Source organism: Plectropomus leopardus, chromosome 22, assembly GCF_008729295.1.
Source record: "Plectropomus leopardus isolate mb chromosome 22, YSFRI_Pleo_2.0, whole genome shotgun sequence".
Taxonomy (NCBI): domain Eukaryota; kingdom Metazoa; phylum Chordata; class Actinopteri; order Perciformes; family Serranidae; genus Plectropomus; species Plectropomus leopardus.
Window position 1 is genome coordinate 5,077,617 of NC_056484.1, and position 27,178 is coordinate 5,104,794.

General features: G+C 39.0%; 1 protein-coding gene across 1 annotated transcript in view; it reads right to left on the reverse strand.

Annotated features, from left to right (window-relative positions):
• The window catches only part of ppfia2 (PTPRF interacting protein alpha 2), a 69,911-nt gene that overhangs the window by 31,750 nt on the left and 10,983 nt on the right, over window positions 1–27,178 (reverse strand). The window contains exons 4-13 of the mRNA XM_042511096.1: window positions 22,019–22,129; window positions 14,291–14,512; window positions 12,120–12,266; window positions 8,618–8,752; window positions 7,897–7,980; window positions 6,339–6,470; window positions 6,169–6,231; window positions 5,785–5,876; window positions 3,802–3,934; window positions 1,398–1,615 (exon numbers count right to left, since the gene is read on the reverse strand). Of these exons, the coding sequence (XP_042367030.1) occupies window positions 1,398–1,615; window positions 3,802–3,934; window positions 5,785–5,876; window positions 6,169–6,231; window positions 6,339–6,470; window positions 7,897–7,980; window positions 8,618–8,752; window positions 12,120–12,266; window positions 14,291–14,512; window positions 22,019–22,129 (1,337 nt within the window). The remainder of the gene's footprint in view (window positions 1–1,397; window positions 1,616–3,801; window positions 3,935–5,784; window positions 5,877–6,168; window positions 6,232–6,338; window positions 6,471–7,896; window positions 7,981–8,617; window positions 8,753–12,119; window positions 12,267–14,290; window positions 14,513–22,018; window positions 22,130–27,178) is intronic.

Here is a 27,178-nt window from a genome sequence, read left to right on the forward strand (position 1 = left end):
TGTAATTAGCTGAGCGCTCGACTCTTTGCCTTCATGATCACTATCTGCCGTGAGATTTGAATGAACTCTTCCTGTAAGAAATGTAGCCCAGTGTCTATTGACGGGGATGTAAATTAGCGAAGACCAAAAGCCACATTAAGAACCCTTGAAATTAACAACTAAGTGAAGTTGCGCCTGAGGTTATGAATACTTATCAGCACAAGATAATTACAGCATTAACAAGCAATAGGCAGATCACATTTCATTAAACATTCAGTGCATACGAGAGAAGAAGGAAGAGCAATTTACAGCCACGCTGAAAGACAACCGATACCTTAGTATGAGCGTCACAGATTCTTGCATTACATTTCAATTACAGGCAATGTATTAAGCAAAAGGCAAACTCTGGAACTGAAAAATTAAGCCAGCATCAAACTGCAGTTCCTCCAACGGCCACTTGAGACTCATTTCAAAACAGTCAATCCCCATGGACCCTTGTGTTAAAATGTTCAATTTTACAGCAGAAATAAACATGTTTACAGCCTGTTTTGCATATCTCACCTATTTACATTTCATTAAGGCTCACAGGTATGTATAATTAAAAGGCATGGATGCTATGAGTGACAGGCAGGTGTCATTTGTGGCGTTAGTTACATTACCATGGCATAACCATGGATTCAGAGTATAGGATAAGCCTTAGCTGGCATTATTTCAGTGCATTCTCAGTTAACAAAAGCTATATGTAGTGATTTGGTTGCCCAAAAAAGTCTTGCTCAGCATTTGGTTGTACTAAAGACCTTTTAAGGAGTCAGATATTCAGTTTTCAGATTTGTACATTTGTTGTAGTGCTTTTAAGATTGTTATTTTGTTGGCCAATATTAGCAATATCACAGTAAACCACAGCAGAAATTAAGCTATATAGTTGGGGAAAATGCAAGTGTCAAGAACATACTGAAAGTGGACAGTAGATAGGTGGATTATGTTGCACATATAGTTTGAAAAGTTTTTTGTGACACTTTTTTCTGCTTCTGTAGTTACTGACATGAATACAGGCTGACTAAAGCCATTGTTCTTAATGGGGTGTGTTATCCAATACTACAAAAATACAGATTTTGGGTGGAATATCACATCATAAGCTCAGGGTGTGGGTAGAAAAGGTACAAAAGTTAAGAGACATTCCTAAAAAGTGATGGAGACAGATAACAAAACATCACCTCAAAGTCAAAAACATTTTAAGTAATCTGTAAAACATAATTAAAAGGTGCAGCTTTCCAGGACATAATCTTTTAAAGCGTATCAAGTGCTAACCTAATTTGCAGTCAAATAGATTAGAAACACAATAAGTAAAGGAGGCAAATCAATATGTCTGGGAATCTGGCCTTTTATATTAAATTAATACTGCAGTGTGTGTCGAGTACCGAATCTCCTTGTTGATTGCGTCCAGCTGCTCCTGCAGCATCATGGCCAGAGTCTGTGCATCAGAGTGGCCGCTGGGTGAGAGCAGGTCCATGGAGCTGAACAACGTTTCCCTATCATCGTCATCGATGTCCGACATCTCTGTATCGCTCTCAAAGTGGTGGCCTCCCAGAACCCCCAGCTGCTGTGATCGCCATTCATGCTCCCCGAGCGATTTGGCCTGCACATAAAGACGAAGACAGACTATGAATATCAGAATATATAATTCAGAGTTCATACATTTAAACTATTTATGGGAATTAGAGGCACCTTGATATGTGCTCAGAATTCTTATGCGGTCCCTAAACTTTTCTCACAATAATTGTAGGAGACATCTTCTACATGTAAATGCACAACGATGTTAACTTTTGACTTTCCAGATGTCAAATGCCATGATTTTATCATTTTATGTTATGAGACATAATATACATACGCACAATAAGTGTATGAATTACTGAGTTATGGATAAAAATATGTTTTGTGAGGTCACAGTGAGTGTTTGTGCCAAATTTGAGGAAACCCCCTCAATGCCTTCTTGAGATATTGCAGTCATGACATTAGATGGATACGAGGTCACAGTGACCTTGACCTTTGAACACCGAATCCTGATCAGTTCATTCTTGAGACGAAGAGGATGTTTGAAATTTGAAAAAAAATCTCACATGACATTGACCTTTGACTTAAGACCACGAAATAAAAATCAGTTCATTCATGACTCAAAGTGGATGTTTGTGCCAAATTAAAAAAAACAAACCCTCTAGGTGTTTGTGAGATATCACATTCACAAGAGTGACAAAGATGAGTTCACAATTACCTTAAACCTTTAACCTATGACCGCCAAAATCTAATCAGTTTAACATTAAACACAAATGTACATTTGTGCCAAATCTTGGGAAATCATTCTTGTTCTTGAGATATCGCATTCATGAGAATAGGACAGATGGACAACCAGAAAATATATTGCCTCTAGCCACAACAATCGTTATTGTTAAAGTATAAAAATAAAGTCAACAGACCAACAAGATGGAAACACATTTTAATGTACTACAAGTTGTTTTAATTGTAGCCTGAGAAAACACATCATTATCATCTAAAACAACTTCTATTGTCTCATTATGTCTGGACAAAATATGCAAGCGACATGGTGAGTTTGTTGTCTCTCCTAATTAAATTTAAAAGAGACACCATTTACCAATGTAATCATGTATTTGCTGTACAGTATAATAATAATTAAAATGTTTTTATCCTGGGAGCTGCAAGTCTGTACTCTTCACCTTCAGGCCTATTAAAAAATAGTATGCAACTTTAAAAAGAGATGACACGAGCTGATCTCATTATTGACGCCCATCTACACTCTCCTGGTGATAATATGCTTCTCCCACAACAACATATAAAACCCACGCAAGCCCTGATGTACTGTGGCAGGAAGTGTCTCTCATCACCAAAACTGCACAAATGAGGTGGTCACACCGAAAGAGATCGTCTTTTAAACTTGCCTTTATCTCTCCCTGTGTATATCCGTAATACCATTTTCAGTTAAAGTTGCCTTAATACGAACTGAACATTATGCAGGCTTCAGGAATTTTTAAAGAAATCGTAAGGCAGGATGTTGAAGGGCATCTGCTGTTTTTTTTTTTATTCTGGACCCTATTTTCCCTTGTTTTTGTGTTTATGTGACTAATGGGAACAACAAGATTTGAAATTGGTCCAGTGTTGAACTAGACCGATGTGGCAAAACAAGCTGCAATGTAACCACCGTCTATCTCTGTAGGGATCCTTTTCATAAGTTGTCAAATACTCAGAATTACAATCTAAGCCTTTCAGTGGCAAAAAAGCAGGTTTGGTAGACATAAATTGACAGTGGTTGTTGTTTTTTTTTTTGCTGCCTTGCCTTTGTCGCTGCTGGTTGCTGCCCTGTCGCCTTAACCTGGACCAACAAAAGAGTCTGTCTCAGTTGGAATCCTTTGCATAATGTTGTCAGACACTTAGAAAAAACAAGCACTTTAAGTAGACGTGAACAGACTCCGTGAATATACCCCGAGTGTTCACTTTGCAGCCTGTTACATAGTTGCTGACAACAGCTTTCTCACTCAATACTGGGAAAAAAAGGCCTTTCTCTGTAGGGATCTTCTCCATAACGTTGTCAGACACTAATAGAAAAGCAATCACTTCAGTGGATGTAAATTAATAAGACACAAAAACATGATAAATAGGGTCCAGGTTGCAAACTGCCAAAGTTATCCTTTGATCTGATTTTAGTATCCTTCTCAAAGGTTAATTGTATTGCCATATTGAATACTCTTAGGCACTTAACACTGTATTACAGTACAGACCAAAAGAAAGTGGACAAATAAGACCCCGGCTCACCTTGGTTTCACGCAGACCCATTCGACCTCTCCTTGGCCGCCTGATGACCTTGGCCGAGCGGTAGTGGTCCGACTGTGTTTCAGCCAGAGATCCCAGCGAGAATCGGAGCTCAGCTGACGTGTCCAAATGAGACCTGAGAAGATATTTTTATGAGTAATACTACACCTCAGCCAAGCTGAAGATAAACAGTATCCTACAACACAGGAACTTTGCCTAAGCTCTGACAGCGGTAACAAAAGATGAGACACAACAAAAATATTATGGTAATGTTCACAAACACGCAGACAGTAAACCATTCAAATCTTGTACTCGGGTACCTCAAGCGTACCTAATAGTCACAATGATGCGGTGTAAAGTGTACTCCTTGAAGGATCAGTGCTCGTTATGCACGCCTTTACGGCAGTAAATTGTTTGTCTATGGTGGAGATTAAGACCGCTACTGTCAACACATCAGTGCTGTAATATGAGAACTTCATGCTGCATGAAAAGGAAGCCAGAAATCATCCAAGAATAGATACGGCAAGTTCAGTGATACCAGCATTTCTAACAATAGAGCAGAGCAAATTGTTTCATCAGTGACAGATAAAATAACAGGACTGCTACTGGAGAGAGTATATCTGTTTTCCAGTATTTTATGGGCTTCCTGTTACATACGGAGACTACTGGATCTCAGCCAGTCAATGTCATCCAATAATAAAGTAATGGAGATGTTTCCTTGACTGTAACAATATGAGTAATCTGTAAAATGTATACAGACAGTCAAGCAACTTTAAGTACTAACCACTGTTTCAGAGCTTTGGAGTCTTCTTCCGTGTTCAAATAATGACTAATGTTTGGACACAGAACCGTCTTGGTTTCACGCAGTTGCTTAATTATCTTTGTGCTCCAGAACTCCAGTGAACTGAATCTAACTTTAGTTTGGACCTGCTCCTGAGAAACACCAGACAGACAAGTTCCATAACCACCGAAGGCACGGAAAGCATCCCTTTATTCCCTGTAAAACTGTAATAAAAGTACCAATTACTTGTCAATTTTAGAGCTTAATCTGCATAATTTATTGCAGATTGTCTTCTCCTGAAAGCGATGGACCAATCATTCATCGGTTCAACAATCTGACCATTTCTCCCTATCATACTCACACATGATAAATCCTCCTGAAGAATTCTTTTATATATTAGTCTATCACGCTGCTGAACCAAAATCTGTGTGCTGCTAACTGAGATTTGAATCTAGGAAATGTAAGTTATAAAATCATAGAGGGTGAAGTGACTACACATGCTACGTATTCCAAAAGTGCAAAACTATGAACGCTATACATGATGAAAACAAGTAATACTATCACACGGTTGTATGCCTCAACGTAGCTGTCAAGCCGAAGATTCTTGTGTTAAGGCCAAAAACATGTTTCATGAGATTACCGTGACCTTGACTGTTGACCTTCAACCAACAGAAAAAAGTGTCTAATAAAGTGGACATTTATGCCAAATTTATAGTACAGAGGGCTGGTGGCAGAAGCAGATACTGTTTACCGTTGTCCTTGCAAGGCATTTTATTTTGAAAATTGACAGAATGCACCGCTGCTTGATGTCCTGCCTCGTACGATCTGCTCTGTGTGGCTTGACACAACCGCTGTCTGCCTGTGGCAAAAATAGACTGGGCGCGTATTTTACGCGCTGCTGAGACGCTCTGAGGTGTGCCCGGTGGAATAACGAGCATTGTCTAGAACGTCCACGATAAGCTCAGCAGGCCGTGCTGTGGCCGTAACGCGCCGTTTATGGACCTGGTGGAGTTGGCACATGAGGGTCACCGGGCTCAGCAAACAGACAATATCATAAGTTCAAAGTTCAGCGGAGAGTTTCAGGGTCCAGTGGTCTGAAGTCATATACGGCTTCAGTGTTAAAAATATTACTGGGCTGCAAACGCTCATATAGGTGAAACCAGAATACACACACCTACACACACACTCATATGCAGCCAACCTACCGTGACAGGGTGGGTTCTGTGAGGGAGCCTGCCCTCAATCTGAATTGGTCCAGCTCTGATCTCAGTTTCTCGATCTCCTCCGCCAGATGTGTCTGGACGAAACAATTTGACAAGACATCATTACAGTCGTCACATTGATGCACTGTGTGAGCTCTTGGTGCTGATTATTTTTATATTGCTTATTACTAACTGACGTGGTGATGTTTTCAAGTGTTTTCCATACCCCCCCTCCCCCACAGGAAGCTTATGACTATTCAACTGCAACAACAAACAACCAACCTCATTATTTCCCTATTAAAAAGTACTTGATTAAAGCAGCCTCATGTAAAATGTAAGAGATTTAAAAAAAGATGCAATCATCATTTCTTGATCTCTGAAACCTACTTTTTCATGGAGTGAATCTTCATATTGTTTTCTGTAACCTTCTGAGTCCTGGATTAATAAATTCTGCAGAGAGAAGGGAAAAAAAAGTCAGAGGTGAGAAAATCCACATCTTCCTGGCATTCGCTGGATAGAACAGATATTGACAGGTATTCATCGACATCGTCTTTAACCTTCTCTTCTAGAGCTGCCATCCTCTCCTTCAGGTGGAGCTGAAGACGCTCGTTGGACTCCGTGAGGAGTCTGTCCACCGTGTCCGACAGTCGCTTGTTGTGCTCTTCATTCATCTTTTCCCTCTGTCGAGCCTGGAGGGATTCAAGGACAAAACTGAAGAGTTTTTCAAAGTCATATCAATTGACTTTAAAAGCAATGTGGCCATAACCAGTTTTCAAAATGTTTGCTGTAAAACTTCTGGTTACTTTAAAGTGGTTCCCAACTTTTGTGGCGTTTAACCCCTGAAAACAAAGCAATATTTGCTAATCATTTCTGTAAGTCTACCAGTTGTGGAAAGTACAACCCAAGAGACATTTTTTATGCTCTGACTTTATCACTTTAAAAGGCAAGAAATATGTTATAAATATGTCAGTTATTTCTACTGAAAAGCCGAGGGAAGTGTGAAAAAATTAACAGAATTCTGTACACTCAAAATATGTTTTTCAGTTTTCATATCCCATTATAATTCTGTGACCTCACAGATTAACATCCACAGGTAAAAAAAACAAGAAACGTCTAGTTGTTGAAGTTGTTGTTGTTGAATGCTGTTGAAGCATAAACCTGGTTTCCTTATTGATTTTTTAAAAGTTTTTTCACATGATTAAATCCTTTACAGAAATACATCACCCCACAAATGATCATTTGTATATCAATTACTCACCTCGTGTTACTTTGAATCCATGACGAAAACTTTTACGTCTCCAGGAAACGAAGAATCCAAAAAGTGAGAAAATTCTTCATAGATAAGATGGATAGATAACTCTCACTTTTAGTTTAGTTTTCTGTCGTAAAGCACAGTATGTTCTGGAGGTATTGAGCATACAATTAAAGGACACTTGGATTTTACTGCTCAGGTTGTGTGAGAGTTTGTCAACAGATGTTTTAATATAATTTGCTGTTGTTAAATGTGGACCCCCATGACTTCCAATTCATTGAGAATTTTCTCAGTTTTTGGATTCTTTGTTCCCCATGGAGGCATGCTAGAAAAACAAGGTTTTCTTCACCAATTCAAGGAAACATAAGGTGAGTATCTGATAGATAAATAATCATTTGGGGGTTGAAGTATTCTTTCAGTTCTCATAAGTTGTTCTGAACTGCCTTTAAGTATGATCTACAATAAATAATGGTATGAAACTTTACCAATTCAGGGTTCACATCAGCTTTGTATCCGGCTCTATTTGGTCTCCTGCATGACTCCAGGCAGGCAAACTGACTTTGTGAACCATTCCTGAGGTTACCATTATCTTTTCTTTCTCAAACTGGGTCTTTAGTATTTTCAAATGATACTATAAAATGTCTCTTTAAAGATGCTAATGAGATCTAAAATAAGTAGTACATTATTGCATCATTTGTGAGCAATTTACAAACCAGAGTGTGTGAAACATTGATTCGGTCTAGTGTCAGTGGTGATAAATCAGACAATGTGTCATCAGTCGCAGTCGCCTCAAGCTGTCATGCTCCTGCAGGAGTGGCTGCCTGGTTAACGCTGCCTGGCACGACGCCTCCGCAGTGACTCACCCGTAACAGCTCCTGGTTCTTCTCCTCCAGCTGGCATTCCAAGTGCCGCATTCGCTCCTCAATGCTCCCGTGACGCTCTTCCGCCTACACATGGAGCACAGCATAGACAGGACAAAAGAGGGCACGATGATCTGCGTGTTTGACAGCCTGAAAGGGCGACAAAGAAAAGCAGTGGCGACGACACAAGCCAAAGCCTCTACCCCAAACTCAAAGATGGATGTCTAACATTTTAAAGCGCAACAGGAGAGAGAGGGTCGAAACAAAGAGTGACAAGGAGGAGGATGGAGAAAGAGGCCACCAAAAGGACAGAATGAAAGAGGAAGAGAGCTCCTCCAGCACTGCCAAGTGTGAGCTCCAGCCAGAAGTTGCCATGCAGCTGTCCCGTGGTGGTAGAACAGCCAGAGCAGAACCCCAGTAAACACGCTCGCCACAAAACACTAATAAGATAAATGAATGAAATCTGCTCTCTACAGGAGTTGGCAGCAGCTGTGACGCCCTGTGGGACTACCTTCCTAAGAATGGAGTTCATGTCTTGGAGTTTAGCTTCCATAACAAAGTGATAATCATCGGGGGAGGAAGAGGAGCTGGAGTCAGACTACGTGGCCGAGGAAGAGGAGAGGGACATGTTGAAACGTCATGACATGACACCACGTGCACACAGAAAAATCTAGAGACGAGGGCATCTGTGGGAATGTGTCAACAGCGTGTGTGTGTGTTTTACCTTGGTGAGGGCTGCTATCCTTTGGGCCAGTTCAGCCTCGACCTCCGGCAGAGTCTCCGCCTTCCTCATGGTCTGCTGGAGCTTCTGCTCTGCAAGCTCCAGCCTCTCCTGTAGCTGCCTGTTCTTCTCCTCCATCTGAACACACAAACATCGACAACACATGCAGGTACTCATTTAGATTCATGGAATACTGCATACTGCAAATTCTCTGATTAAATTTTCAAATAATGTAGTTATATAAGGATGTGTCCCAATTCCATATTATGTAGAAAATATACAAAAGGTAGATAGTCGACAGTGGGCGTTTTCAGCCTTTTCGGCCCAAACATTTCAGGACACTGTAGACAGCCGACGAGGGAGCTCCTCTCTAAGAACTCGATAACATCAAGAGCTCTTTTCTGTTTGCACTCACACCACCAACAAGAACGCTGAAGTCTCATATTTCTCCCGTCACATACATGCTCTGTAAAGCCTGGATCTATATAACACACCACAGTTTTAAAGGTTGACTTTTAGTCAAAAACATGTTTTATGGGGTCACTGTGACACTGTGACACTGTCACCTTCAACCACCAGATTCTAATCAGTTCATTCTTGAGATTTTGTGTTCACAAAATGAGACAGATGCAGTATCACAGTGACTTTGACCTCTGACCACCCGTGGGTAATTGTGGAGTCCAGTCAAATGTTTGTGCCTTATTTGAAGGAATTCCCTCAAGGTGTCCTTGAGATATCACCTTCACAAGACTTAACTGAATGCAAGGTCACTGTGACCTTGACCTTTGGCCACCAAAATCTAATCGGCTCATCGCTGAGTCCGAGTGATTGTGTCAAATTTGAAAAAATTCCCTTGAGAAGTTCTTGAGATATCGCATTCACGTGAATGTGCGGATGGACAACAACGCACTGCCTCTGGACTTGGCTATTGCCGGCACAGAGGTTTAAAAAGTTCCTCTAGTCTGAAAAATGTATAGCATGTACTATACTGTATACTTCTACTACTTTTACAGAATTAGTAGCAAAATTGCACAGTCACAGTTGGCACTTGGCACAAAGCATCTTTTGAGCAAACGTACCAAAGCAAATCTGAATTGAGAGCACAGATGGTAGAATATTTTACATGGCTCTGAATCATAATGCAAGTTAGACATGAAACTAGGTTTCTGGGCACGGACCTCTAAGCCAATAAGAGGGTACAGGTGAGGTCAGGCTGGTGCCAGACCAAAAGCAGCAAGCATCAAAGAGGAATGTATGGATGGATTCGGATAAAGAGTAACACTAATTTGGCTTGTTGTCAGTTGGAGTGGTGGGTGCCAGCAGTTCGTTTAGTTAGCTTACAAAAGTATCGGCTTCTACAACAAATCTTACGTTCCTACAATAGTAGCTCGCAGTGTTGGTACAAGCAGTGTAGGGAGGAGGGGCAAAATTGATGTTTACAAACAGTAACAAACATTTCCTGCGTTGTACACCTTTAAGAATAGTTAACAGTATTCATGTTTCTCCCCTTCTGTCCTGGCATATATATCTGAAAACAGTCTGTGAACATTAATCCCTTCCTTCTTTTCCTTTTAATGTCAGCAGAGCATCATCGCCTGGTAAAAAATAGCACCACAGATATCTTTAGTGGGAGGACTGGCTACTGAAGGCTCTGGCAGCGTGCCTCAACCCTCCTTCAAAATAGCACCATAACAGAGTCAGAATAGCAGCGGCTCTGCACTTGCCAAGAGTGACAGTGACAACTTTTGCTCAGCGTCCCGGTAATTGCCCTGATGAGGCATTCAGACACGTTATGAGGATGGAAATCAAAACCCAGCATTCGGTGACACTTCCACCAAGTGACGTGTATCTCTCCGTTGCGTGTTAAGACTTTTGTCCCCGCCTTCCTCTGAGCTCTGATCAGTTTTAAGACTCTTTTTTGGGGGGGGACTGTCTTGGCAGCCTTTGCCTTTAGCGACAGATGCTCTGCTCCCCAAAGCATCGGCCCTGGCAGCTCAATAAGCAATAATTAGACTGGAGTGGGCCAGGGCTGTGTTGTGTCAGATATTTTCTGTTTTCATTCGTATCACTATCTCATTGGTGTCTGGGATGACACTGGGAAACCGTGACTGTGTGTTTTGGTTTGCGATATCCTCCCTTAGTGACCTTTCATCCAACTTGTTTTCCCGTTTTGCTCAAAATTTCTTCTCAGCCCTTCATCTCGCTGTTCCGATAGCCGAGCCTGTATTCCCTCAACAACTCATCTTAAAAAATCAGCGGCCAGATCCCGGGGGTTCATCCTTCTGGCACAACAACAGGTGAACTCAATACACAGCCAGCGAGGATGTGTGTTTGTGTGTGGTAGCAGGGCCTTAACGGAAAGGTTTTAGAGGTTATATTATCATTTATTTTGCAATGTGGTCTTCTTGTTAACTCAATGATTGGTTGTGAAAGAAGAAATCTTGACTCTGAATTGAGAATGTCAGCAAGAGTATTTTTGACCAGTTATGATTGTCGGTCTATGAATTAATTTTGTTGCTCTTCAGTTTTTGGGGGCCGTATTCACAAAGCTTCCTTATACAAAGAATTGCTCCTCGTGACAAAAGTCTAAGAATGTGACATTGTTGGCACGAAGACTGATTTTGTTGAACTAGAAACAGAAATATACACCAGCCCACCTTACTTAATTGAAGATTTATGAAACATTTACATTTTGAAAAAAAAAAAAAATTCTATAAGATCAAAGATAAATGTATATAATATAGTATCTTATTTTTTATTTGATTTAAATAAGTGTCTTTCCCAAAATGTCAAATTATTCCTCAAACAGAGCCATTACTTTGAAGCAACTTTCTTCGCAGCAAAGCCAAAAGAAGCTTGTGTGTCTCATGGTGTGTGTTTTTGTGTGTGTGTGTGTGCGCGCGCGCTCATGATTACTTCTTCTCGTATTAGTCTGACAGTCTTTCTATCCTTCCAGAGCTCAGCTGGTGCTTTAGCCTGTGCTCATGAAAACGTCAGTCAGTTTTCTATGGCTGGGCAATTTATCTAATTGGCTGCAATGAATCATAAAGAATCATTGAGAGCAGAATAAATGTGTATCACTGTTCGGTCATATTGTGCAGCGATACACCAAGTTATGAAGACGACTTTCAGCGATCCACCATCAAAATTCCTTCCCCGGTAGTAATTTTCTCTGACCTTATTTGACACAATGTCAAGAGGTTTTCTCGTTGCCAAACCTCTGCGAATCAGCTCTGAGGGTTTTGTTAACTGACAGGAACCATCTATCTCACACAACCAGCTGCATGCATGTTTAATGCTTTTCTGAATCCAGTTATATTGTGGGAAAAAAATGATGTTTCAGCTCTGAATAGTCAATTTTAGCAGCCACCTGGACAACTCAATTTGACAAAAAATGATCCATTTTTGAAGAAAAAATCAGATACCACAGTATCTTGATAATCTCTCAGGATTAAGATCATGGGTAAATCTGACCTCACACAAACAGTACTTGGATTACACAGACCTGTCTGAGGAACGCCTCCTTATTGGCCAACTCGTTCTCCAGTTTGTCGTTGATGTCGTGCACCGAGGTGGACTCTCGTTGGGCGCTCAGGTAACGTTTTTCCAATGTTACGATCCGTTCCTCCATGTCCTCTTTCTGACACATGGCCTGCACACAGAAACACACAGTCAGAGCAATCAGAGAATAACATGCCAAAAAACATTATTTTTAGTATTTTGAAGTGAGGGCAAACAGCGTGTTTTTGGTTGCTGCTGAGTTTTGTCTTAAAGAAATACTCACCCCACATTATTATTTTTTACGGTCATCTGCAGCTCTAACTCCAGTCTTTAAACTCAAAGAAATATTTTTGCAAACATGAATTGCTGCAATCTAATATCTGCACAGATTTTATTTATACCACCATAGCTTCATTGCAGCATGTTATTATTACAAATACTTATGCAACGACTATGGAAACTAAAACAGCTACAATATTTATTATACATGTCCAGACGCCTTCACACAGTTACTGAACATAAAATGTAAACACGAAGCGGAGCTGCAAGATGACCATAAAGCTTTTGCCATCAGATTTGCTGCGTATATGACATGAGCGTAGTATAATTTAGACTAGAAACAAGTCACCGAATAAGACAATATAGCTTCATAATCACACAGCTGAGATCTCATATCTCACACTGCTGTTGTGAAACAAGGTCCCCCTCTCATGACGGCAGCATTATCTCTGAGAGCTCATTTCCTGCTCGGGGAATTGCTGCAGATACAAGCCCATGCAAGAACATGTGGTTTCAAAACCACAGAAAAAATAGTTCCACTGGGAGAGCTGAATAAACAGCTGCCCTCAGAGAAGGCAGTGCGGGTAATAATGAAGGGTCGGTCCGATAAGGCCGCAATCTCTGCCTCTGCCTTCATCGTTAGCAATCAATAGCAATTTCAGCCGAGGGCTACAGGGGGATCAGCTTATATTCATATCTAGTCCACTTCACCGGCATTCACCTTACACACACATATACAGAATGGGTTTATGATTGGGATCCTTAATTGCAAATGTTTGACACAAACATCCTTGTTTCTGCAGGAAGGAGGCATCTCACTGGCTGCTTTGGTGCTTTACACGTCAATAATGCAGCTTGAAAAAACCAAATAACAGTGGCAGATGCACAAACAGCTGCTTGTTTTCTAAGAAGTTTTTATTTATTCAGTGTGTTTACATGGACATGAATAACCCGCTTATGGTCTGTTTATTTTGAGTATTCTGTTTATGTGTTTATGTAAACGCCATTTTCCATTAATGAGAAACCCAATCTTAAAAAAAACAAAGAAAAAAATAAACTTGGGTGTATACAGGTTAACGAATAACCTGATTTCTGATATCCCAAATATGATCATAACCAGAATAAGCCTCATAAACAGGTTATTCTTGTCCATGTGACAGTAGCCATTGTTAGGAATGTGTTTTGGTGGTAAGCTGGGGTCTGTTTGTACGCTACATTTATAGGATTCACTTGTTTGCATGTGATTGTTTGACAATAAAACTAATACATATTCTGTTGCAATTGTATGTTATTGCAAATAATAATTGAATATATTTTATATTTTTCAATATTTTCATATCTATCTATATATTCATATTTTAATATTCAGAATATTGTTATTGCAAACATACCCTGAAATTATTATTTTAGGGCCATATCATACACCTCTAGCCAGAAATGTAATATATTAAGTGTCAGTACAGTCATTTCTCGGGTGCAGTTGCAGTGCAGACACACCAAGAATAAAGATATGGAAATCTTGTTTTAGGAGGGTGTTTTAAAGAAACAGGCACTAAAAAACAGCATTTCAGACGGAGTGTGAATACAGGTACACTCAGTATGAGAAAAATAATGAACATTACAGCATGTAAAAATGTTCTATAAACCCAAAATATAAGAATGAACCTGTAAATGAGCATAATATGCAACCTTTAAAGAAGCAGTGTGTGTATGTGTTGGAAAAAATACATAGTCATAAAGAGGGGGTGTGAGAGTTTATGCTAATAGGGGCTTTTTTTAGGCCACTGCTAGCCTTCTTTGATGTCTCTCTTGCAACTGTTATTCCCTTGCAAATGTGTGCATGCTTCTCCCAGTGTGTGTGTGTTTGTGTGTGTGTGTGTGTGTGTGTGCTGTAACCTCTTTGATGTCCCTCTGGTACTTGTTGTTCATCTCCTCCGACTTGATGAGGTCCTTCCGGGCGGTCTCCAGCTCCTGCTCCACCTCGGACACCCGAGAGGAGAGGGAGGACATGCGCTCCTTCATCTGGGCCAGCTCGTAGTTCTGCTTCTCCAGCAGGTCCTGCAGCTCCACCACCTGGCTCGCCTCGTGGGCCGACTCCAGAGAGCCGTTGGACAGACGCTGGGGGAGAGATGAGTAAAGACGGGACAGTAACTTTAGCTTCGGTGTGACAGCAAAATGATTGTATTTTATAACCCCACAAACAGTTGACTTAGGAATATGATACAATATTAATGAATGCACGCAGAAAAATTCACAGATGTATTCTGTGATTTATATATAGTGCGATACATGGACATAAATAACCCCTTTATCAGGTTTATGATCATATTCAGGATATTGTTACATAAGCAAAGAGAAATCGAGTAATTCATATTCCCCTTACACATCCCAGTTTCATTCAGAGTACTCCAGCAAGAATATTGAGATTTCTCCTAAAAGGAAATTGGCTTTTATATGCTTAAACATATCAATGGGATACACCAAAAACCAGATAAATGAAGAGTATTCATGTCTATGTCAACGCACTTGACTGTCTCTACAAAAATATTTTGTAATGCACAAAAAAAAAAATACTATTTGTTTAAAAATGTAAACCAATCCACATCAAAAATGTATTTCTCATGCACACACAAATATTTCTCCATGCATATGTATTTAAAAGTATATAGCTGTTTTCATTAAAAATATTTTCGGATGTTGTGACATTTATATACAGATTGTTGAACCTACAAACTCTTTATGTTTGAAATTCACTGAATTTGTTAATGTTGTTGTTACATCTGCAATTATGAACATCCTAATGGACATTAAAACGAACCACATCCAGCTGCCCTGTTGAGGTTAAACTCAGCAGCTTGTAGTATAGCTCCAGGTGTAAATAACAACTTCCTCTCGTGTATGATTTAATGTTTCCGCCATGAATGCTTAGTTAACAAGCCAGCACTTGCACTTAATTCACCCATGAGCAATTATCATATTTCAGTAGTGCAATAGTGACTTAAAGGTACTATTCCTTGCAACACTGCCTTAACTGGTACAATAATTCAACTGCTGCAATGCTCTGTGCACGTATTCAACCGTGCAATATTTTTCAGTATACTAATTCATTTTCACCAAAACCTCTTGAATGTATATTTAATGCAAATACTGTACATATTTCTTATTCCTAGCCATGTAAAGACATTGCAGCATAACATACATTTTCATATTTCTAAAACTTTTCTTATTTCTACTTAATTATAATTCTTTGAACTGAACATGAGCAATTGTAATCACTTCAGAACCTTAAATAACCTACAATAGTTACACTTTTACACTGAGGTTTGAGGTTTGCTAGCAACTTATGTTACTCAATATATTTAATAATATATAAGCAGGTGTCTATTTGTAAACAGGTGCTATTTGTGATTGTCTAACAGCATTAGGGTTCATATTATAGCAGGTTAGCTGATTAACCTGGGCTGTTTTTTGACATTATCAACTAACTTGTTAGCTTGTAGTGACGCTCCCAGTGTAGATAATAACAATATATCTGCATTATGAATGCTAGCAACGTTTGCGTTAGCTAATAAATTAGCCATTTAATGCTAACATACAACACAGAATCATTTGCTAGCTGCTAGCCAAAATACGAACCTACAAACGTTAGACGCCAAAACGATATTGGCAACTCACTAATATCTTACCTGCCTGAATATAAGTTGCGCATTATAACGTAAATTGCTGGCAAACCATAATAAGCAAAGTGGTAACTAGCTAGCTTGCTAACGATCTTCGGCTGTTTGTTTCTGTTAGCTTACTTGTTAGGTTAGCTAATTTTAGATTAGCACTACAAACGTTGCACGCATTCATAACGCAACATATGTTAATCACGCACGAAACGACGGTTGAATTACGTGGATTATCACTATTAGACGTCATGTTGCAGCTAAACGTCAAACTCTCCAGGCAGCTTGATTAGTTGGATGTTCATCCTCCTGTCTGCAAAATTACAGTCTGGGCAGATGTTACGCTGCTTTACGTGACCTGATCGTTCAAACTGGAAAACGCGCTGACGTGATTGGCTGGAATGGAAATGAGGCATCTGATTGGCTACAGATAATTTTTGATGAAAAAAAAATGCATTTGTGAATGAAGTCTTAGCAGGGAAGTTGTCATATATCAGAAGTGCTGACAGGTAATCGTATAAAGTAGCCTAAACTAAGTGTATTGGTCAAAAGTAACATTATTAAGTGCATTTATTATCCCGTATGAATATGAAAAATTGATAAAAATATAACCCCTTGAAACCTCTGCAAATGAGAATGATTTCTTTCAAAAACACAAGAAGAAGGCAATGAGCAACAAAAAAATAAAATGCCCTCCAAATAACAAGAAGTTGATAAAAAGTATAAGAAAATTTCCTGAAAATTTAGGAAGGAAAAAAAGTTAGTTAAAAACAAACAAACAAACACGGAAGTTATCTGGAAAAGTGCTTAACATTTATAATATTTCTGCAACATAAATTTAAATATGTAATTATGATATAACAAATAACAATAATAATAATAATAATACATTTTAATTATAGAGTGCTCTTCACAATACTCAAAGATGCTTATCAGAGACAAAAAGTCAATTTAATTTTTCCCCAAGAAATTTTTCCCAAGCTTTAAAAAAAAAAAAAAAAATTAAAAATCTAAAAGTTTTTTACATTTTGTGGAAACTGTTATCGAGTTGCTCATTGCCCTTTTACCTCATGTTTTCAAAAGAAATTGCACCAATTTGCTCACAGTTTACAGGTTTTAATATTTTTGTTATAGGCATCTGAAAGCAGCATAAAACAAGAGACATCGTGCCAGGTTTCAGAGGGTTAACAATACAAAATATAGTCAAATTAAATCATATTATCATTAAGACTTTATGTACATTTATTTGTGAATTTCTATTACAACTATTTAAAACAAGAAATACTTGTGTGTAAATCATAAGTACATTTGCAAATCTTTACAATTACATACAACAATAACTACTTCTGTGTGCATCGTTATTGTTAACTAAAATCACAAAATACATTTGTGAATCCTCCTCTGTTCATTCATTAACCCTTCAAAACCTGAGCAAATTGGTTTGATTGCTTTCTTAAACATGGGGGGGGGAAAAGGCAGCGGCCGACTTGGCAAAAAATAAAGCAAAATAAAGTAGTAAAAGGCAACAAGAAGATTAAAATTGCCAAAAAATGAGTTTAAAAAAGGATGGGAGGGTTATAAAAAATATGTATATACAAAACTAGGGAAGACTGTCTAGAAATAATATTTATTAATCTAATATATTGAGTGGCTTGCTAATTTAAAATTATGTAACATAAAAATGTGATAAAATATATAAAACAACTATTTTTAGGTCATTTTGTTTTTATTATTTTCTCCTTGTTTTTTAGGAAGTTTTCTTGAAACTTTTTTTTTAAAACATTTTTTTTCTAATTTTTGGGCCATGCCTTGTTAATATGCTTGTTATCTTCTACCCATGTTTTTTAAAAGAAGTCAAACCAATTTGCTCAGGTTTCAAAGGGTTTCAACAACCATCTATGTCATAAACACAAGTTCACAAGTTGCATCTGAACACAGCAACAGACTGTGGTTATGGTCCAGATGGACGTTCAATCTGCAAACGATGTGCACCATTTGGTACTGTTTCCAGGCTGAACATGTTTCCTGAAAACAGTGTGCAATGATGTGCAACTGGTGTGTCCTCTCATTTGGTGGGTGTATCAGTGGGTGCATACATAAACCAAATTCTAGTACGTTTTTACTGACATGTTTTTGAGTTCACACTTGCTTTGGTGATGCAAATGTTTGTATCCATTGCCAATAAAGCTCCTTTGAATTTAATTGAATTAAACCCTGCTGTATTAAAAGGCAGTGCCGTTGCGTAATGCAGCAGGGTGTTCAATGCACGAACGTTTCTATTTAAATAAACATTTTGCTGCATGCATTTGTCAGGGCTCATTTTGTCACAGCCTTAATTTTTTTTTTTTTGGTTAATCAGAAACGTGTATCTTGGCAATCTGATCTTGGTCGTAATTGTCTTACAGGCCCATTTGGCTGGGGAGCATTTGGTTTGCTACATTTACAGCTCATGAATAAATCAAATCAACAATCTAGTGGCTTTTAAATATACGATTCAAACCACTTTCTCTTTTGAAAACATGGTTCAACCACATTCGGACTTGGGGATAAAAAAAAATAATTTAAAACATCCAATACAAAATGCGACTTTGACTGAAAAATAGACACATTACAAAGATTAAAATGCACCAGGTGAAAAAACTATTTTCTGATTTCCTGCCATGCCCCGGCTTCTTGTGGCGTATTGAAGTGGGCCTTGAGAAATCAGTCTCGCTCCTACTTCAGATACCATTTCTTCTTTGGAGAGTTACAGACATTAGCACTCTGATAAATTCGTGTCGAGGAGCTGGAGGCCTTGGCTCTGCTCCTGCTTTGATTTCGGATGGTGACAAAGACTGTGTGACTGAGAATCACTCCAGTCTCCTTTGGAAAAATTACTTTGACACTTGCATGAGTAAAATGATTAGGGCTCGCTCTGTGCAGCTCGGCGGGTCTCTGCATGAGGTAGATTAATGAGGGGGATGCCAGAGAGATCCAACTTAAGCAGAGCATCAGATAACAACTTTATTATCACCACTAAATAACACCCTCCTTTCAAATAACAAAGCTTTATGTTTGAGTGTAATCACTGTAGAGCAGGTGGAAGTGAAGACTCAGGAAAAGTGATGTCTTTATTCTTCGTCTCTCTGCTGTATCGGGCCCAGCTGCCCGTCCTCGGCCATCCATCTGTGAGGACCAACCTAATTGGGCCTCTCTGCCGGCTGTCTGTGATCAATGATTCACCCGAGCAGGGAACAAGACCCACTAAATCACACCACTGATTTTAATACCGGCGCACCGGCACCGGGCCGCTCTCATAAAAAGGACCAACTTTCAGGATTTGGCTCTACTTTATTGCAAAACGTCCCGCAGATGATAAATTATGCATCTGTGGCTCCTGTTATTGTGCCCGCTTCACAGTCATGTGAAATTAAGACCCCTGTTTTTTAAGACTGGGAAAGTTTGAATGAGCAATCTTTTTATATCTCACAAGAGTTTAGACAAAGTTTTATATCCACATGAGCAGATACATTTTAGGGTTTAGTACAGATAGAGGCACAGATACTCTCAAAAAATACTTGAGTACACTTATGAGGTATTATTACTTCCTTACAGCACTGTCTACACTGCAGTGTAACGTTACCATCACAAAAAGACAAACAAAAACAAAATTGCAGTGAGAGTAAGGGCCTTGAAATAATTCATAAATGATCCCAAATCACATAATAATCACATTTTCCTGTTCTTCTCATTCTGCACACATGATGTAAAATGCAGAAACACGGCTGCAAAGTTACTAATGTTTTATTTATTCATCTATCTTTCACAAAGATTCGTCTTCTGTTACAATTTAAAGTAAAACGTTAGCGAGGTGTAGAGTTTGCCACTGAATCTGTTCTTTAGCAGTGATGGGCAATGTAAGTAACCCAGGCTCAGTCCAGTGCTGCATGTTTATGAAAAATGTAAGTGTTAAAGCAGCAGGCGTCATCTGTCAGACTGCATTAGCTGCTTATCAGGCAGATCCAGGTCTGTGCGAAAGGTCTGAGAGCTCTGCGGGTCAATATGCACTTCAAGAGCTGCCGCTTCCTCACTCTGACTCCGACCTCCCCTCTCTGTGACCTCTTTTCACCTGTCACACTAACGACAACCAAAGGACAGGTGCAAATCAAGTGGAGAGGACTGTGCTTCCTGTGAGACGTGCGTCGTGCAGATCAGGGTTGTCATCCCACCCAGCGATGGCAATGACACTGAATAACCAGCGCTCGCTCTCACTTCAACACATTTTAGCACACACACCGTTTCTTTTGCATATATATACACACAGAAACAAAAACAACACACTTTGTATTTGCTCCTTTTATCTTCACAAGACGATAGCTGTCTGCTCATTAGCCCATCCCTTCACACAACACACCCTTCATCTTTTTTTACCCCCGACATCCCCCCGCCTTCTCCAGCAGACCGGTCGAGTAATCGCGTCTCCATTGATCTACCCAGGTATCCTCTGTAAGATGCAGATGCAGCCGTCTGCATGTTAAAAAAGATTTCAAAGGTCTGTTTGGGATTCGGGGGCCCGGTTGTTTTGGGCTCTGATGCAGTGTCTGTTTTGTTTTATCTAGTAAGCAGTTACACCTCCGTCTCTAAATTAATAATCAGAGGGAAATTTGTATTCAGTTATGCAGCTTCACGTGTGCTCCTGAATAATAAGAGAGGCTGAGGTCACAGCGAGAGCCGACGGCTGACTGTGGGTCACCTTCAGAACACCAGCAGAGCTAAATGGATGATCAAAACCTTAGAATAACATTGTACTTAATAACATTATACTGACATTTAAAACAACAGGAGAAACTACGTATGCAGGAATTATTTGTGTATCACACCAACAATTTCACTCCGACACTGAAGAAACTTAATAATGACCGACGAGGGCCCAGATATTATTTAAAGGGCAAGTTTGGTATTTTTTCTGAACCCTATTTTCCTGTGTTTTTGTGTCTAAATCACTATTGAGAAGAACATGTTGTTGTCTAGCATTGAGTGAAACAGGCTGCAATGTAACCACTCAGGGCACGTTTGTGCCGTCAAGTTTTTTTCACTGTCGGGCTCAGATTGTTATTCTAACTTTATGGAAAGGATCCTAACAATAACAGCCCTTTTTGTTAGAGTAAGATCCTTTTTGTTCAATCAAAAACAGCCCCGACACTGCTATCGTAAAAACCACCAGACTCCATTTAAATAAACAGTAATTCTATTATTATAAAAACACTTCATTTAAAATCGACCAAAACAAAACAAGATGTCTTAGTTTGTTGTTTCACTGTTTCAACAATCAACAATTGTGGTTGGTTTGAAATAAACCCTTAATTCACCCAGTTCAATGTGAAAATATGCTGGCTATGACATGCTGACATGCTAAAATGACAGTTTACTTAAAAGAGTCTGGTGGGTTTGTGAATTCAGGGTTATTTCCTGTAAAACAAAAAGGATCTTACTCTTTAACATCACATGTCTCGCTCAATACTGAAACAATTTCAAAACATGTTCAAATAGAATTATAATTACCAAACTTACCCTTTAATATTGTGTAACCACACAGATTGTGCCGTTTGTATATACTGTAAAGTTTTAAGAATTACTTTAACATTTTAAGACTTAAATTTGCTTGTGTGCTAAATGATTGGCTTTTAGTCCGTTTTATTTATTCTTTATTTTGAATGTGTCCTCTTTTATTGTAAAACACTATGTAGCTGTGTTTTGAAGCATGCTATATGAATGAAGTTTGTAATTATTATTTAATATCTTAAACTGTGCTAATTTTGTGCAGAGTTTGACCACCTCCTATATGTTGACATAAAGCCAAAAACTTATCAGCCAGTAATGACAGTATCCACTTTTGCAGGAAAACGTTAAACCAAAAAGTTGTATGTCCATTGATAAGTTTAAAATAAATGTCCATTTTATCAAGAAAAAGACTCACCTTGCCATGAACCTTCTGCTGAGCTTCACTTCCCTCCAGGATGTCCTCTCCTCCGTCCCCGGAAGCCACTTTTCTCTGAATGTGAGCATTTTGTTCCCGTAAGGCCACAATCTGCAGGAGGACAACAAGCACAAAGATTAGAGCTGAAATACACAGAAAACCTGCAAAAGCATACAAACACTTTATGTTGGAGGTCGCGAGAGACGAAATAAAAACAAGCTCAGACTGATTGATGTAATTGCATTCCCTTCGATGAGGCTTTACAAACATGTTGAAACCTCAGTGTTTGAACTCGTCACATTTCCCTCTTATGCAACGTCAGTAAATTACAGTCTGTCCCTCTCCGAAGGAATTTGTGGAAAAACAGCTTCAACCAACATGAAGCAGGAAGCATGTGAGCACTGATACAATCACTATAATTATCAGGTAGTGCGGACCGCATGTCTCTTTCCACCACCTTAAGCAACTGTCCTAAAGTCATAATCCTGTCAGACGGTGACCGACAACAACAATAATTAGGTTCTTCCTCGACAGACACCGTGTGATTAACGCTTTCCTCGTGATGGGGAAGAGAAAGGTAGACAGTGCACCTCACAGCTGCTTGTCTCTCATTAACAGCTTGAAGCCCCTGAGACTTGGTGGTGCCTCTTCTACTTTCCAAAACAAGACTTTCCACAACTTAAAACTTGTGGGTGTAAGCTACATGTACTGTAGTAATTTGAACCACGCAAAATGCCCTACCAAAAATGTCAACTTCTAGTAAAAACATCCGCCTCTTATTTCAGTGCAGCTTTGAAAAACACTGCAGTAATTTGCTAAATTATAGTGCTATAATGTGCTCAACAAAATGGGGAGGGCAAAAAGTCAAGCAGCAGACTGAGTCCAGAGGCATTTCCAGCTGGGATTGTGACAACAAAATCAGATATTTTTGACAAACATTGCACATTTTCAGCTGTGGTTTTGCCCACAAAATTTGGTATCTTTTAACGAGACATCAGGACATTTACGGTCATGTTTTTGGCGATAAACAAAGGTTTTTTCATGAGTTGATGGGACATTTTTAGCAGTGTTTATGGTAGGAAAAGCTGGTATTTTTTAGCCAGACATCGGGAAATGCCGTGATTTTGGTGACCAAACCGGGTATTTTTAACAAGATGACAAGACATTTCAAGCCATGTTTCTGACAACAAATCTGGGTATTTTAAGTCCAATCAAGATCTTTTCCTAAACCTAACCAAGTGTCTTTTGTCCATAACATAACTTCACATTAACCAAAGCACAAAGAAACGTACAATGCCAACATTTATTCTGGAAATTGGGTTGGAAAAACATATACAGTCACAGAAAGTAGTCCATTGAACCGGAATGCTTCTTCTCTGTTTAAAAAAAACCTCTTATCCCACTCTTATTGTCAGCAGCCAAGAAGCAACTCCATCAACCAACGACCAGAAACTACTGAACATGTGCCATGCTGTTAGCATGACTTGATTAAAGCTGCATCCTGCTGCTTCCACTCTGTAAGTTTTCAGACACTTTAGAAACGCTTTAATCTCCGAAGCACCAGGGTTCTCGTGTTATTCCTTTTTTGTCCTTTTTTTTGTGATTTCAATTTCCAAGCAGCCCAGATACTGTATCTGTTATTAGATGCCTCACAATATATCTGTAGTATACATACAGTTTGCTGCAGAAGGAGTTGATAATACAGTTACTTGAAGGTCATCTTTGTTCAGAACAAATAAATTGGGATGCTCGAAAATCTGCTCCTCTGTAGGAAGCGAGAAAATTGCATTTCTTCCGACAGTAGATATTTGCTGTGAATGAAACCGTGAAGGAATCCTCAGCATAATCAATGACACGATGGTCGATCGAATTGAAACGCTAACTTTGAACTGATCTGATTCAAACTTAAATCTTACATTAACCTATTCAGATCCCACATCCACTCCAATGGACACAACTTTTCTAGGCTGTCTAGATCTATGTGATAACTGTCAATCAATTCCACCTGAATGCAGACTTCTTTGATAGGATGTCTATCAACCAATCACAATGTAGTGGAGCCACACCTGCTTTATAACAACACTGCCGACTGTAAGGAAAGAAGGGAGTGCAAGACACATTTTAATCAATTATTCATACAGACAAAATACATAAATTGTGTTCAAACAGCTTTGAAAAGTAAACATCTGATGTTATATCACTTATATATGTAAAAAAGGTAAAATATTTACAGTTTTCACTCAGGATTTTTTTCCATGTCACTGGAAAATGAAAAGAGGAAATAAAGTTTATATGGGGAGGCACTTTAAGATTTTATTTTCCGATGAAACAATAAGCTTTATTGTTTCTTATTGGTTATGTTCAGGAGTATTTATCTCTGAAGGGTTTCCACATACTATTTCAGGAGATACTTCAGAAATTAGTGCAAAAAAAGTCTGTCAAGACCATTTATTGTAATTATCTCTTTTAAGCAATTTCTGTGTTAAAATACATTGTCCATTGGAATGGAGAGGGGAAAAAAACATATAATTATAATATTTTTTTGCTAATGGTTTGTGAGTGCATTTAGAGAAGAAATCCATCATTATTAGGTTTTTTTTGTGTTTGAAACATAATTGGGTTCTGAGTGGGTTTAAGCGCGAGTCAGCATTTATTTAACGCGGGAACGTAAGGCAGTATGAGACGTTTCCTCCCATCCGCATTGGACAGGGTTTACCTCGCATTAAGTCTGGACACTAACTCTGCAGCCAACAGCCAACAAGAAGAAGCCAACAGCTTGGCTTCTTCTTCCCTGTTGCACATCGACTACACACCGTCTCTGTTCATTATTTTTAACGAGGGCATAATTATGCCTCCGTATGTTTCTGCACCATTATTCTGAGATTGTCTGTAATTTCTCCGGCTCAGAGATCAAACAGCAACACCACCCCTGACAGAAAGGCACAACAAATGACGACCGGAGTGCTACAGATGCATCTCCAGCTCTGAAATTACAAAAAGGGAGACGTTTGACAGATGCAAAATAAACATGGTGCCCATTATTTCTTTTTGATGTTGTTGATCTACCTCTCATCAAAAAGCAGACATCTGACGGAGGAGGAGAAGAGGGGCAAAATGCACGAAATGGGCCTTTTTTTGCTGCACAGCATCATGCTTTCCTTATCTTTCTTTAGCACCTCTGTGGTGGACTGAGAGGACTGTCTGAGGTAATGTGATGGAGAAGAGATTGGACAAATGTGAAGACTGAAGGGAGGGTTTCTTAGAGTATAAAAGATTGATTTTGTCAAGGTGAGAGCTGGGGGCATGCACGTCTCTGGTGCAATGCGCTTAAATTGCAATCAATCAAATGCATGCACACATACACTCACAAACATATATACACACACAGATCATGAAAGCAAAAAATACACTTCTTTTTATGTGAGAAGGGTGTTCATTTTTTTTTGAATGTGCCTGTGATAGTGCTGGGATTTCTTTGGAGAAGATGTGAGAGTTAGCACACAGGATTAGAACAGGAAGAATAAAAAACATGTTTCCTCTGTCAAAGTCTTCCATTTTACTTAGATTTGACTGCTCCCAAGGCTTCATATTATTAAGCTGTTTTCTATTACTGAGTCCATAAAGTCTTGTTTGCTAAAATCATGTAAAACTAGCAATAATGCCATATGCCTCAGTGAACCTGTCAAGTTGCAGTTATTTTTTGACATCCATGTCTGTCCAGGTTCAACGTGAAGCCATGACAGTAGAGAAGTCTTCAAATATGGATGTTGCGGCAAAAAAACTGCATATTCTAAAACAAGGATGCTTCACACACATCTTCACCCCGGCAGCACCGACATCACATATCTATGCAATCAGCACAGTTTCAAGGTATAGACCCAAAATTAGTGTCACCAGCATGTGACCAAATGCCCCCCCTTATCTTTTTTCTGAAGATTAGTAAGTCACAGTGAAATTGACCTTTGACTTTTTGAGTAGAAAATTTCAGCACTTAATCATTCTATTACATTTTTGTGAAGCTTTGTCACAATTAGTGGATGACGTCTTCGATTATCGCAAAAAACATGATTGTAAGGTCACTGTGACTTCGACCTTTGACCACTTAAATCTGAGCCGTTCATTATTTAGTCAAAGCGGATGTTTGTGCCAATTCTGAAGAAAAATCCCTCAAGGCATTGTTAAGATAATAGGTTTAAGAGAATGGGACAGACACAAGGTCACAGTGAACTTGACCTTTTGTCCACCAAAATCATATCAGTTCATCCTTAAGTCCAAGTGGACGTTTGTGCCAAATTTGAAAATAAAATTCCCGTTCTCGAGATATCCTTTTATAAGAATTAGATGGATGCAATAACACACTGATCTTGACCTTTGATCACCACAACCGAATCAGTTCATCCTAAGTCCAAGTAGACATTTGTGCCAAATTTGAAGAGACTCCCTTCAGGAGTTCTTGAGATACTGCGTTCACTTAAAAACATAATGCCTCCTAACAAAGCTATCACCGGCGCTAAGGCATAAAAATCTATTCAATTTGTCACCTATTTTTCTCAGTTAGCTTTTTATTCCGTAGGGCCGGGTCTTAAAAGAACACAAGATTTTCATCCAACAGTTTTTTGTTTTGTTTATTTCACCTGTAAGATTTCTGGCTTTGCTGGTTTGTCTGTGCGCCTCTCACTCGGTTGGCCAAGACTCAGTTGGAAAAAGATACTGTCTCGTACTTCTGGGCACCAATCAGCTTTTAGCAGTATTTGAATCAAATCTGATGACAGGTGTGGGTTTGTTTGTTGACAAGCTGCTGTCAATCACAGTGAGCTTTTGAGCATTAAAATCTGAGGAAAAACTCAAAAGGAATACTTCAGCCCGCAAATTTGTATATCAGTTATTTATGCTGTTATGTTGAATTCCTGAAGACGTTTTTCTCGCATGCCTCCGCAATGAACAAAAAACGGAAAACATTCTTGATGGATCGGAGTAAAAGGGGTCTGCGATATCAGAACATCTGTTTGAGCATAAGTCTCACGTACAAATCAATCAATACATCACTTGGAGGTGAAGTATTCCTTTAAAGCTTTTTTTTCTTAAGTTTTAGTTGGATTTCTTCTTATTTCATCATTAAATTTTAATTTTATAGTATAATATTTGATACAGGAAAACGGT